Raw genomic sequence first — 13,695 nt, 5'->3', positions numbered from 1 at the left:
TTGGGCTATTAAAGACTGAGGCAAAGAAGGCATTAAGTATCTCAGCCTTTTCCTCATCCTTGGTGGCAATGTTCCCCCTTGCATCCAATAGAGGATGGAGGTTCTCCCTGGCTCTCTTTTTGCTGTTAATGTATTTGTAAAAACTTTATTTATTACCTCTTAAAACAGTGGCCAGGTTGAGTTCTAGTTGGGCTTTTGCCTTTCTAATTTTTTCTCTATGTGACCTAACGAGATCCCTGTACTCTTCTAGAGTTGCCTGCCCCTTCTTCCAAAAGTGGTAAACTCTCCCTTTCTTCCTGAGTCATGAGATGCTGAGGTTTTGGCGGAGGACCTCCGTCGTAAGCTACTACTTTCAAACCACAAGCTGCACATTGGCAGCCTCTTCTAAACCATCATTTTCCAGTCAAGGGAGAGGCTGGTGTGCTTCAGCCTAAGCTGGCTCGTGCTGCGGCTCCCTCCAGCAGCTCTGCTCCTGCGGCCAGGGGAGCAGCAGTGGCAGGTTTCTGGAGGTCCTGCCAGCTGAAGCAGCTGCTCGGTCAGTGGCGAGGCCTGAATGCTTGCTTCCTGCCCTCCCTGTGGTGGGGGAAGGGGTGCAAGTGGAAAAACACAGCAGCAATGGCCAGGAGTAAGATTGTCACACGTCAGCTCTGTGACTTGCAGCCTCCGCAACCTGTCTTGTGAGCAGTGCTCTGTAATTCCACTCCTGTGGTCATCAGTAACCCCTCCAGCTCCTATCTCCCTCAGGTGCCTCAGCATTGATTTTGCCACTGGTAGCCTCCAAAAACTGGGTGACTAGAGAGCAGTGGCACTGCTAGACTGTAGACAACAGTATGAAAGCAGCAATCCAGCAGGGGGAAGGTGTAGAAGATGGTGGCTGCAGGGGAGCTTGTTCTCAGAAGTCTCAAAATACGCTTTTTAAAACAGTTTTAAAAAGCAGTTCACTGTTTCTTTTTCCATTTTCTTTTACACGACTATTTAACATTCATAGTGTATACCACTTGGACTTCTGTCAAATTAACTTTGATTTTTAAAGACCCCACATGTTGAAGGTAGTGTGTGGGTTTTTTTGTTTGTTTGTTTTTTTAATTGCATTCCCTTCCCTCATGCTGCATAGCCGTATTCCAGAATGCGCCCTCTCTGATGAGGAATGTACTGTAATCAGTGCATGTGGTGTGGAGAAACCATGGTTACTTCTAAGGAAATAGTTTTTTGAGCTCACTCTGGGGGAAAAAAAGCCATTTGAACTGTACAGTGCTTTTGGCTTTATTGGAACAGCACCAGCAGTGTATATTATGTTATTGTGCTAATCCAAAATTTAGACGAATGTTGAAAGATAATGCCATTAATTGCTGACTTACTCATTTTACTAAGGCTCACAACAGATGCACAGGTCTGCCTGCATGGAAATGACTGTTAGATCAGAGCCCAAAGAACAAAGATCGCAGCCAGACGGGACAACAGGCTAAGGCACATTGCCTGCTGTAGCCAGTGTTGGCAGGACGTTTGTAGTAAAGGAATATGAAATTCACCATTCTGTCCTTTACTTTGCATGATGTATGCTGTACTGAGACCACAATCAGGAGATTATTGATGTTAAATCTTATTTTGTTACTATTTCAGTGCTTCCTATTAAAGCTTGGACTTTATAATCTCAAAGCAGGTAACCTATTTAAATGTAGTGGCATCTGTAGCTGGTAACGTGGCAAACTGTAGCTCTTTAGAAGCGGTTACTATAAGCTGTATTTCAGTCTAAAAATGAAAGTTACTGCGGGCAAGGTGCATGTTTTCTTCCAATCAGAACAACTATAAAGCTTGACAAAACATGGGAGAGGAAACATTGAAAGCTTGGGTCTTGGGAATACCCACAAACCAAACCAGTGTGGTAATGTTTTATCTTAAACCAAGCAGATACAGGTATGTGTCGTCTTTGAATTGGGTTCTATCACTGAAGCACTGCATGACCCACCTTAGTTTATTAGAAATGAAATTATTTCAAAAGTTAAAGTTGTTTCTCCTCTTAGAATATTTTTTGCCTTGTGCACAGTTAAACTTGCTGAAGTATTATTACTGCTCTGTGTGGTGTTCGAGGTGGTTCACATACTTGGTGTTATGCATACCACAGTTTGGAAACCTCTGCTCTGTAAGGTAGTGTATCTACCAAGAAGCTGAATATTTTCTAGTTCTTGGCAAGTATTGTATAGCAAGTGTTTGGCCTGCCAGTTTTAAGTTCAGAACTGTTTCATCTGTTTGACTTCACCATCAAATGCTGTGAGTGCATTTACAGGGGTAATTGAACTAAAACAGCAGTATCAATACACTCTTTGCTATCTACAATTTATACCTACCGTATTTACTTGAAGATTTATTTACTCCATGCAATTAATGCTATGAAAGGGAGGATAATACTTGTTTGGTAGTTCTAGGGAATGTTCCCATGCAGTGAGAAATAATAGCCTTATATGCTTTACATCTTCATTATTCCTAGAAAGTGGTCTACCTTCTTCTCTTAAACCTAGAATATTTTTACTTGTGTCTGGAGAATAGCTTTGCAAGAAAAAACCCTCCATTTTTGCATTTTGGCAGTGTATCTATCTGAACTAATCCTTTAATAGAGCCTGACCTGTCCCCTACGCTTTGCCAAGGTTCCACTTTTCAAAGATAACTCTAAATCTTCTGATATTTGCCTTTTATTTTTTTGGCCAGCAACTTCTTGCAGAAAGAAAACTAATTTCTTCAGAGAGACAGCCCTCCTGACTTCAGCAAAAATGGTGGTGTTTTTTTTTTCCCCCCCTCTTTTTATAGCATTGGGTTATCAACTGTTCGCAGTATTTCAGCAGCGGCTCACCACAATAAAGGCTGGACTAGTGTTCAACCTTTAGAGCTCATCTGCACAGAACAGAGTATCAGCATGAAGTTTTTGAACTATTCTGCAGCTGCAAAGCATTCACAACTCTATCACCACTGTGATGGGAGAAGTGAAGGTATATCAAAACACAAACGTGTAATTAACTTCATAGCATTTAATAGAATTTGGAGGAAGGTAGGTTTTTTTTCTTTTTATGAGAGAATCTCGGGCCCCAGACTACTCTGCTCCTCCATACTCCTAATTTGTAAATAGTTTGGGCTTAGTGCAGTTGTTCTTAAAATGTGTTTGGGTATGCATCAGCAGTATAAGCCTCCGAGTAACGTGTCTGTTCTTCTCACAAGCAGGTGAAGCCTGTGAAGGATAGGTACCAAGTTACTAGAAACTTGGTTTTGAGGGCAGGTTTGGACACAACTGTGGGCAAAGTCCATGACCTGATTTACTAGATTTCCTGCTCAGGCCTCAACAAATCTGTTGTTGTAACTGCCCGGGTGAGAGGCCGCTTTCTGCCGCCTTGTTTGTGCTCAGGAAGCTGCTCACTCTTGTCTTGGCCTTGCTGCAGCTCCTGCAGTGTTTGAGTTAAGCGGATGGGTTGAAGTAGTCTCTGGTAGTGTCAGTGCTGCTTAACACTGTTCTGAACTGATCAGGAGGCTGGTATAGCTAGGTTACTGTGGCTAAACCAACGCTTTGGTAGACTGTTAGCTGAACCTCCACAGGTGTCTAGGGATGAGTAGGAAGGGTGAAGCTTTGCATTGATCTTGCATGAAAAGATCTAGCAGTAGAACATCAAGACCACAACCATTATGGCAGGTGTTCTTGGGACTTAACACACTAGGAATGCATAGCTATATAATTCTGAGAGACATAATTTTGAGACTTAAATTTTCCTCCTGGCAGTCACAAGAGAACAGACCTTGGTTACACCCAGAAATGCTGCATTTCTTTCATTCAGAATGTATGATCAAGGGTAGGATCACAGTGGCGGTAAAAACTAGACAGTGCTGGAACAGTGGTGGTGCTATGTGTGCTATAAGCGGGACTGAAAATAAATACAACAGAAGACCTAGTGGTGTTGAGATTGTCTTCCTGAAGCTGATGGAGGACCTAACCAATTTTAAAACCTTAGTTTAATCTTTTGTCAATAGAAATAAGCCTTTTTTTTTTTTTCATGTTACTGGTATTCCAAGCTGGCTGATTATGTTTGCCTAAACGTTCATGGCTCCAAGTTACTTCTAATTAGAATGCTCTGAAAAAATAGATAATCCATTGCCTAGCTTTAAACATTCTTGCAGATGCAAGTGTGTTTGCAAGCATTCTAGCTTCTCATTTCCTTGCAGGTGATAAGCAAAATAATTAAGTGCTTATCAAATTTGCAGTCTTTATTTCTCTCTTCTGCTAGTGATTTATTAACTCCTCTTTCTCGCTTACATTCTTGCCTGCCCCCATTTAAATTTTTTTTTTAAAATCATTCCCCACCTTTCTCTCCTCTTCAGTGTATTTAATCATCCCCAATTATAAGAGGTGGTATTAATCAGGTGCCAGTGAACACAGTGACTGGCTGGTAGTATTTTGTTGTGCATTGCATTTCGTACTTCAAGTAAAATCTCTCAGATGTCGTAGTGCATAGGAATAGCAGTAGCATACAGGTGTTTCTTCATCAGGTCAGAAATAATCACAGTGGAATCTACTTCAGCCCAGTAAAAGCTGAAGGTTTTTGCAGCATGTCTGACTTTTTGCATATGGAATGGGATTTTAAGTTGTACTTACAGGGCAACAACTGTATTTCTAAAAGGTAGGCTGTGTTACTGCTTATTTAAATGGACAAAACTGAGCAGCCCTACTGAAATGCACACTGCTGGTTGTGGAGCAAATGTTTGGTATTTTTTGGAATGCACTGAAAATTACGTGGTTTGGGCTTTTGTTATAATACACTTGCATACAATATACTGGATACACGTCTATGGTGAAAATTCCTATAGTTCTGCCACAATTTTCTTGTCTATGTCACCTGGAAGGCAATATCTGCCACTGGCTAGAAACCAGGGCTCAGACTTCCGGGATGTTAAAGGATGCTTTTTATCCAGAGAATTTGGCTGCTCAATTCTGTATAGAAGTATGGTGTGGCTAGACTTCCATTACTTTTTTCCATTCTGGCTTTACCTGTGAAGAAAGCTGTTCATCCTGACGTGGCTGTGATTAACAGAATTACTAGTCTGGAGGTTAAACATCTGTAGCACGTCCCACCTTCAGCAAAGATAGCTTCCAGAGAGGATGAATAATTTGTGTAATGGCTTATACAACAATAATAAATTTGAAGACATTCTGTTTCCCTGCACCTCTCGTGTGCAGGGCTGTTACGCATACGAAGCCAGAGCACATCTTGGGTCGGAATGCCTCTCGGAGCTTTTGCTTTTCATAAGCAGTTGCAACAGATCCCGCTACAGAGAAGCAATCTTTACTGTTGCTTGTGTTACGGTTTTGTATTACAGTGGATGAGCTTTACAAAATGGCTTTTGCCCACTGAATGCAACTAATATTTGCTAGTCTGGTGGGGGGCATGGGATGCTGAAAACCAAACCAATTCTTAAAGCAGCCTAATGTTTTTACATTAAAGGTTTGTTTCCCATTGTTCCTGGTTTTGCTGGACTTTGTGTTAATGCTGTGCAGGTGTAAACCAAGTAGCATCTAAGTCTGATTATCTGCTTGAGGGACTGGGGTTGCATTTAAATGATTGCTTCACACTGATCTAAGTATTGGCTGCTTCTGAGAGGAGTTGTCTTGTCCCCTTCCAGCCATATTCCTGGCTTGTCCCCTGGTGCCAGCAGGAGTTCTGGGCTGGCCCATGAGGTCAAACCAATCTAAATTGAACTCCAGCTTTCAACTGCATCATTTCTGCTGCTCATCTCACTGTGTGGTTGAGCAAGTGCTGGTGCTGGCATGGGAGAAGAATAGCCAGAAGCAGAAGTTGAAGCAGGTGGTGATGAGGAGGGTGGAGGAGTGGCAGGCCACAGAGCTGCCCTGTTCTCCACAGCAGCTCTGCATCTGCCTCGGCTTAAATTGATTGTGAGTGGTAACCTTAAACAGCAGTAAGTGCCTTGACAAAGCTGCGTATGTAAAATAAGTTCCTATTCTAACTCCAGCAGTACCTTGTTTTCTTAGGGAATCCTTTTGCTAAATAAGGCACCATTTTGATGGAGATTTCCAGCCTTGGCCTGAACAGTTGACAGCAGCAATGCCCCTTACTGAGCTGTGGTTGGGGAGTTGAAGGTTTTGAAGCGTATCAGCTGTCAAATCTGCAGGCAAAATAGTTTTCAGAAAGCTCTAGGATTTCACACTTTCACCCTCACTGCAAAGTTATAAGAGTGAACTGAATGTAGATTGATAAATTATGTGCAGTTGCCTACCTGACTTGCGCATTGTACTGATCCTGCAGGAGTTACTCTCAAATTTGTTTCTGAATTGAGGATTCCCCAACTGGAGTGTAAACTCTGCAGTATGGTATGGGATTTTGTAGGAGAGGGAAATTCAGCCTGTCGGCTCTTTGATGGAGACAAGGAAGACTTGCTGGTATGAACCCCTCTACCATCACCCTGGCCCGTCTAAGAGCTTTCAGTACTTCCACCTCCATAGGAGAGACAGAAATGGTACTTAGGGTACCTTCATTGAGGTCTGGTGTGGGACAGAGCTCCCACTGCTGTAGTACAATACAACCTTTTGTGTATGGAGCGATACCCAAGGAAACAGAGCTGAGGAATGTCTGCGTATAATCACAAATGTCTGAGAAGCTTCCGTATGTGGTGGGCCTCATTAGATTATCCACATTGTTCTGGGACCAGCCACCTTTACGTTCTTGGGAGGTTCCTTGCTAATTGAATTAAATGGAAGAGGGAAAGATGCCATGTTGCAGCTGCGGGTGTCTTGCATGCGTTGTGATCCAAGTACTGGTGCTTTGGTGGCGTGGGTTGTTGATCTCCCCATGGACCCCTGGAAGTCTCAATGTTTGTAGAGGCAGCTTCTTGGTGTAGGGTTACTTCAGTGTTTAAAAGGAAACAAAGCATAAATACTTGAAAATCCAGAAAATGTTGAAGAATCTTTAAGCAGAGCTGAGCAACAGCTATGGCATCTCTTTCCATTGCCATTCTAAGAGCAGGCTTGGCTCTTGCTAGGAATGGTGTGATATGATGAATTTTGCCATGGGAGAGGGAGATGGATTATATCAGATGGTCCAGAATCTGCAAACCAGTTGTAGCTCAGAAGATATCAGAGAATCACCTTATGAAATGGTTGAGTGGGTTTGCGAAATGCCTTCTTTTTTTATTTCTTTTTTTTTTTTTAAACATGCAAAGAAAACCCCACTCATGTTTGCATTTCTACTAGTACAAGCAAGCAAAGGTAAAATGATGGAAAATAATAACAATAAACTGAAGTGTCCAAACTCTACCCTAATCATTCTATTAAAAATGAAGAATTATGACAACACTGCAATAAATGATAAATGGGTTTTCCTGCTTTCCCTTGCTCCTCCCCACAAAGATTTTGGATTTTTTTGGATTCAGAGATGAATGAATATTGACCTAAGTGAGATCTCAAGGTTCTTCATATTCTTATTTCAAGTTTTTGATTGTGTTTACAGAACCAATTGCTTTCGCACCCCAAACCAAAACTGCATGGTTCAGGCTTGTGTAATCATATTCTAATATGTGCTTTTATTAGTTTATGTTGTTGGAATGTTTTTCTTTATATTTTCTTCCAGATTTCTTACCGATAGTAGCATATTGATCCTCTTAATCAGAATAAATTCCATTCTGCTAGGAAGAAATGGAATAGAAGAGTCAGCTGGCTTTGTGCTTTGCTATTTTTTTTTTCTTCTTTAATACTTACAATAGGAACCCTTTCCTACAAAAAAAGTTGTAATACATTTAGCTAATTTTTGGATGATACCTTCCGTAATAAAATAAACTTTTTGAATGTATAGCATTTTGTGAACACTTTGAATACAGAAAAAGAATGGCTGAACAAAAATGGTTTTTTTTCTGTAGTTCTTCCGTTGAACAAGCACACTGATAATTCAGGTAGGAAAAAGTCTGATAGAGACTTGTAATATTTCTGTAGAAGAGCTTAGACTAGTCATGGTGGAAGTCTTTTTTTTATATCCAGCTTTTCAAGTTTTAAACATAATAAACTTCAGTGAAAGGCAAACTGTGTTTTTTAGGATGCGACACTCTTAAAGGGAAGACAAATATTCTAAATTTCTCTGTAGACAAGTGTTAGCACTTAAATGTATTTATAGTCATTCTACCTTATGTTTAATACTGTTTCTAACTGTTGGGGTTTTGTATGTATTTGTTTTTCAGGCAGCAGCATCTGTCCAAAGTCCTTAATATTGTCTAGATCCTGTACAGCGAGTGCCACAACCAGGCTAGTTGAGCAGAATGTACACAATGAAGCGGCTCAGGGAATAAATGGAAGTGTGCCAGTCAAACAGTCCCCACGTTCAGCTTCAAATCCAAAGCCACAAGGTAAGTAGTCTCAAATATTTCTGTTAGGGATGTTGTTCTTCATCTCGGATTTCAAGAGAAATAGATCACTGAAAGAACTGTCATTTGTCAGGAAGAAAATAGTGGGGTAAAACTTGCTGCTGAAAAACAAATGTTCTGTAAATGCTTTATGCATCTCTAACGTCTGATAATATTTTTCTGAAAAAGGTTCTCAGAAGTAAAGTTGGACTTACTAATACATTACAAGCACATAGGTCTAGTGACACTTTCTATCTCAAATGTCTAGTAATTTGCTGTGCACTTGACTGCGAGGCAGCAAGCGTTAAATTTGTTCTCTGCCCAAGAAGTGGTCAGTAGGCAGAGATGGGAGAACGTGTGTAAGACCCTTGTTTGTATTCAACTATTGCCAGAACTTATTTTTCAAAAGGATTACTGTATTTGAGCTGGAAGGTTTTGATACTCTTCTTGAATTGGGAGTATTTGGCAGGCTGGCTTTGAGGCGGGGGTGGTGGGGAAGATACTGAGGACCTTTGGGGTTCTAGCAGAGCTCGAGAGGAGCCCTCCTGCAGGAGTATGTGGAAAGATGGGAAACCTGTGTTTGTGCAGTAAAAGCTGACCAATACTGTCTGCAGAATAGAGGTAGATTTCCCTTCTTTCCGTCCATAAATTGTATCTTCACTTTTAGAAGATAAATAGGTCAACTGACATGTTGACTTTAGATATCTAAACCTCAAACCATCTTTTTATGTGGTCTTCTAAGTAATATTGATGATTCTGCTGAGGTTGATCACAACAGAGTCAGTATGTTCGGGAAATCTTGGATTCAAAGCAAATCTGGACTGATGTCTTTTAGGAGTGACATGCAACAGGAACTTTATTCATCTCAAAAGTTAAAAAAAAAGTGATTTTTAGACTGATATAGTGATCCTAATGAGTGAGTTGGATTCTGAGACACAGTGCTGATATGACAGAAAGTAGAATTACTTACAGAAAACTAGATCACATCTAAATCACATATAGAAACTAGAATAACATAGTCTCATCATGTAGTGGATTTAACAACCTGTGACTCAATTAATGGGAAAATCCATCTTAAAGAATTTTGCATCAGTCCCGAGTCCATCTTGGAGTTAAGGAGGGAAGAAATTTATTGGGTTGTCAAGAAAATTTTGATTGCTTAGGGAGAATGAGAGCAAAATAAAGCTGTGGAGTTTGTATTGTTTGTTTTTATAGAACTTCTGCCAGTATTGTTCATTAAACTAAGATGTTTTTATCAGTCATATGTAATCATTACTTATCCAGGCAGTCTTTCTGCACCAATTCGTAGGTCTCTGAAATGTGTTCTCTGAAGCTAAGTTAACAAAAGAACACGTTCTTCCTAAGGAAAATATTTTAGAAATTTATTAATGGAAAAACAGATAATGGGCAATCAATAAAAAGATTTTAAGCCTTTCAAAAACAAAGCCAGCCCACTTATTATAAATTTTAGCTGTTAGATAAATTAGGAGTTGGATATTATCGGACCCCATTCATTCGAGTAGTTACACAGCTGTTGTTGCTTTTTCCCTAGCCATGACTTCTGTGTTTGTCAAAATTGCTTGCTCCAAAATGTGGCATAGCCAGGAACAGCGCTGTAGTCGAAGAAATACAGCTGTGTAGATTATATTCAATAATACTGTTATAAATAGTATTTTGTGTCTGCTTTGTTCATGGGCCTATGTCTTTCTCCATTTATTTCTGTTAAATATGTGCATCATATTGAAGTTATATAGCGTATCTTTTTGGCCTTTTTATTTAATTGAAGCAAAACAAAATAGATTGAATGAGATAAGCATTTGGGAGTCCAAATGAGCCAAGTAAATTAAATTGCTCTAGCTTATTGGTTAAAATGTGGTTGCTAATTTGTTTGGTTTGGTTTGGTTTTTTTTTTTTTTTAAAAGCTCTTCATGTGTAGGTACAGAAACATTTTTGGTTTATATTATCAGGAACTGTTTTTCCAAATTGTTGTTCTAGTTATGCAAATACTAAGTGTCCTTTCAAAGTGACAGACCTCAATTGTAATGCCAATGTATTTGTTTGTTGATGAACTAAGTGCAAAATGTCTTTCATCTAACCTACCAAAATGTATATAATTAAAATGAGATATATAAAGATGACTTTGAGGTTGTGTTACAAGTGGGTACAGCTATTTTTAGTAAACTTAGCTTCAACAGAGGAAATAGGGCTTTAATATAGAGGAAAAATGTCCAAAATCTTGCACTTGAAGCGAACCCCAGACTCTGAGCCTGTTTTGTCTGTAGTTGGTCGCTGAGAAGCAGGTTAAATATTTGGAAACAGATCACTCAAGATAGCTAGGTGAAGTGAATACATTTCTGCACAGAATCCAATATAAAATTCTTTATTTTAATTTTCATTCATTTCAAGGAGAAAACAAACTTTCAGATGGACTGACAGTAAAAGAGCAGTTTTGGTTCCCCAATAACTCCTTCCATCAACAATTTAGCAATTCATACATCAGATTTTTGTGTTGAGTAAAGTTTGATTCATGAAAATCTTTGCAAATTTGGAACAAAGCCTGAAACTGACTGAAGGCTGTTGAGGGAGTTAAACAAAGAAATCAAGACGGCGGAGAAAAGCAGTCGCAGTCTGTACCAGCTGTGAGATATGGTGCTTTGCCTTTGCATCAATGCAGTGCATTCCCTGGTAAAGTGGACTAATCTAGACCGGAGGTAGCCAGTGCAAATAGCAAAACACGCTACTGAGTTCCAAGGCAAATATGATGCACGAGAGATGAAGCAAATTGTTAGATAATTTGAAATTTGCCCTTACCTACAAATACTTGAGCAGGGATCCGAACCTAGCAATAGCAGAATGCATGTGGAGTGACATGTACAAATTGATAATTTTTTTTTTTTCTAGTTTCTTTTATTCCCTGCTCTTTGAACCTCTTGCATGAGTTTTATATGATGCTAAATTACTAAATACTGGGCACTGAAACTGTTGTCAGTACCAGACAGTTTTATTGTAGGATAGAAAATGTGTTGAAATGTCAACATGTCTTCAAAGCAGTGAAGTGTCTTGTTAGTTCAAGACTGTGCATCAGTTGCTCATTTAGATTTTTCTAATGAGTGCTTAGGGAGTACTTGTGAATCTCCTGCTGAGGCTGAAGAGGCATTTTTGTTTGGGTTGGAGATGATTTTCCACTCCGGAAGATGGCCTGGTTTGTGCTACTGTGAAATGGTATGGACACAAAGCATGTAGACTTCAGCAGTCAGTTTTAGCTGACTATCTGCTGTGTAGCATCAATCCTGTCTTCCTTTCTAAGTTAATTATAATACAGGCTGTGGTTTTGAAGGTACTGGCTGCCCTGGGCTCAGAAAAGCTGAAAGACCTCTTAAAGGTCTGGGATGTAGACTGTACTTCTCTGGTAAATGAAACTTCTACAACTAAAGGTGACTTGAATTAAAGCTGAGAGCTATTTCTAGCTAGACTTCTTCAGTCTCAGTGATGCTTTAAGAAACTTGTAGCAATATCTATTTTATCAATAAAACTGCTAAATCCCAAACATTATCTCCAGGAAGAAGACAAATAAGAGAAAACAGCACATCTGATTTATTATTGGTCTTCTTTCTTAATATATTATTGGAAGATTCTTGGTGTGATGTGATATAAAAATATGGAAATGTACATCTTAAAGAGGAGATGACTGTTTCTCTCTTTCTGCTGAGTCTAGGTTACTAGGTATTTAGTAGTGTTCTTATGAGTGTAAATCTTTGTTGTCTATGTAGCTATGCTCTTTGGACCTTCCTGAAGGTGATGGAGCATGCAAGGAGGTGATGAAAAATGACTCAGCCAGGGGAGCTGTAGTTGCTTACCACAGGAACTTTTAACTGTATTTTCATTGAATCAAAGCATAGCAGCATTTTTAACCATAAGGAGTTAAACACATAGAGGGAGATGGAACACATTACACCTCCCAAGAGAAGAGAGAAATTATCTTTGCAAATATGCTTTGGAGTCAGCAAAGGTGGTTGCGCCTTTTGAGCCATTTGTAGCATGACCTCCCATTTCCTTATGTATATGTACAAAGTTGAATGCACAAATAGGTACGGCAGCTTAAATCTTGATTAGGTATTTTGGCTAGAGTTATACAGTAGCAGCTACCTGAGTATATTGAGGGGTTTTCTTTGGGCAGAATATGCAGTTCATATCTCCTAATGAGCTCAAAATTCTACAGTATAGAGACAAGAGTATTTATAAACTCAAACAGAGCTCTGTATTATAGAGAGTATTACAATAGGCCAGTCTTTTCTCTTTTTTTTTTTTTCCTTTAAGATCCTTGCTGTGTGCACACTGCAAAATAATCTGATTAAAACAGAACACTTCAGAAGTACATTGAGGGGAGAATTAATGGAATTTGTTTTCTGTAATCCCTGTTAACAAGGTTGACCTTACAGGAAGGTTTGCAGGTTTATTTTACACTACTGATTCTGTTCTTTTCATTGATCTTGTGACTGTCCTTTCCCCATTACTCTATTTCTAAAATTTACAGTAGCTACAGCAGCAGCTGATTAGGGGAAATACTGTCTGTTAGATGGTAATAGGGAGTAAAGAAGAAAACATCTTGCGTTAGTGAATTGGCATGGCTGGCTGGTTTATAGTTCTCCTCTGAAGACATTACAGGGATTTTTCAATGTAGTGGGATTGTCCGGTGTGACCAGAGGTTCCTTGTGCTTGCCCTACAGAAATGCTGCTAAGATTGGGGGGGTGGGGGTGTGTGTGTTTGGTGTGGTTCAGTAATAGCTGCAAAAGTGTGCGACACCTCCACAGAATGGCCTAGAATTTGTTTTTTGTCCCAGTGGATCCAGCATAAAAATAGCTTCCAACTAATTCCTTCAGCTTTATCGGTAGACATGAATTCCCTCAAGTTTAGTAGTTTTAATATATCCTTGTGAGGATATTAACATTTTATGAGATGTACAAAAGAATTTAAGAGATGTACAAGGCCATTAAATAAGAGGACTCAAAGGACTGCCGGTTATACAGAATCTATCGCAAGAGCAAGAAGTGTTTCTACAAACTAGCGTAGTGCTGGTCAGTAAATCCACGCAGCATCCCCTTTCTTTCCGTTTCCTCCCCGAGGGAATGGCAGTGCCCATGCTCAATTACGTGTCCTGCTTTTTCCCAGCCCGCTTCTCTCGCCTTTTTTAGCTGTCCCATCGCCTTTGTCAGCGCAGCAAGCTATTCAGCGCTTGGACAATTATCTGACGCTCGTTGGCCTAATTCTGCCAGACCTTCTCCGAACTCCCTGAGAAGAGGGAATGTAGGGCAAGC

At 39.8% G+C, this 13,695-nt stretch overlaps 1 protein-coding gene across 1 annotated transcript in view; it reads left to right on the top strand.

Moving 5' to 3' along the window:
- Positions 1-13,695, top strand: part of FGD4 (FYVE, RhoGEF and PH domain containing 4) — a 75,956-nt gene that overhangs the window by 30,760 nt on the left and 31,501 nt on the right. The window contains exon 2 of the mRNA XM_009638658.2: positions 8,218-8,382. Within this exon, the coding sequence (XP_009636953.2) occupies positions 8,218-8,382 (165 nt within the window). The remainder of the gene's footprint in view (positions 1-8,217; positions 8,383-13,695) is intronic.

The sequence above is a fragment of the Egretta garzetta genome, unplaced genomic scaffold (genome assembly GCF_000687185.1).
Source record: "Egretta garzetta isolate BGI_Z169 unplaced genomic scaffold, ASM68718v1 scaffold180, whole genome shotgun sequence".
Classification (NCBI taxonomy): domain Eukaryota; kingdom Metazoa; phylum Chordata; class Aves; order Pelecaniformes; family Ardeidae; genus Egretta; species Egretta garzetta.
This window is presented reverse-complemented; position numbering and strand designations above follow the sequence as displayed.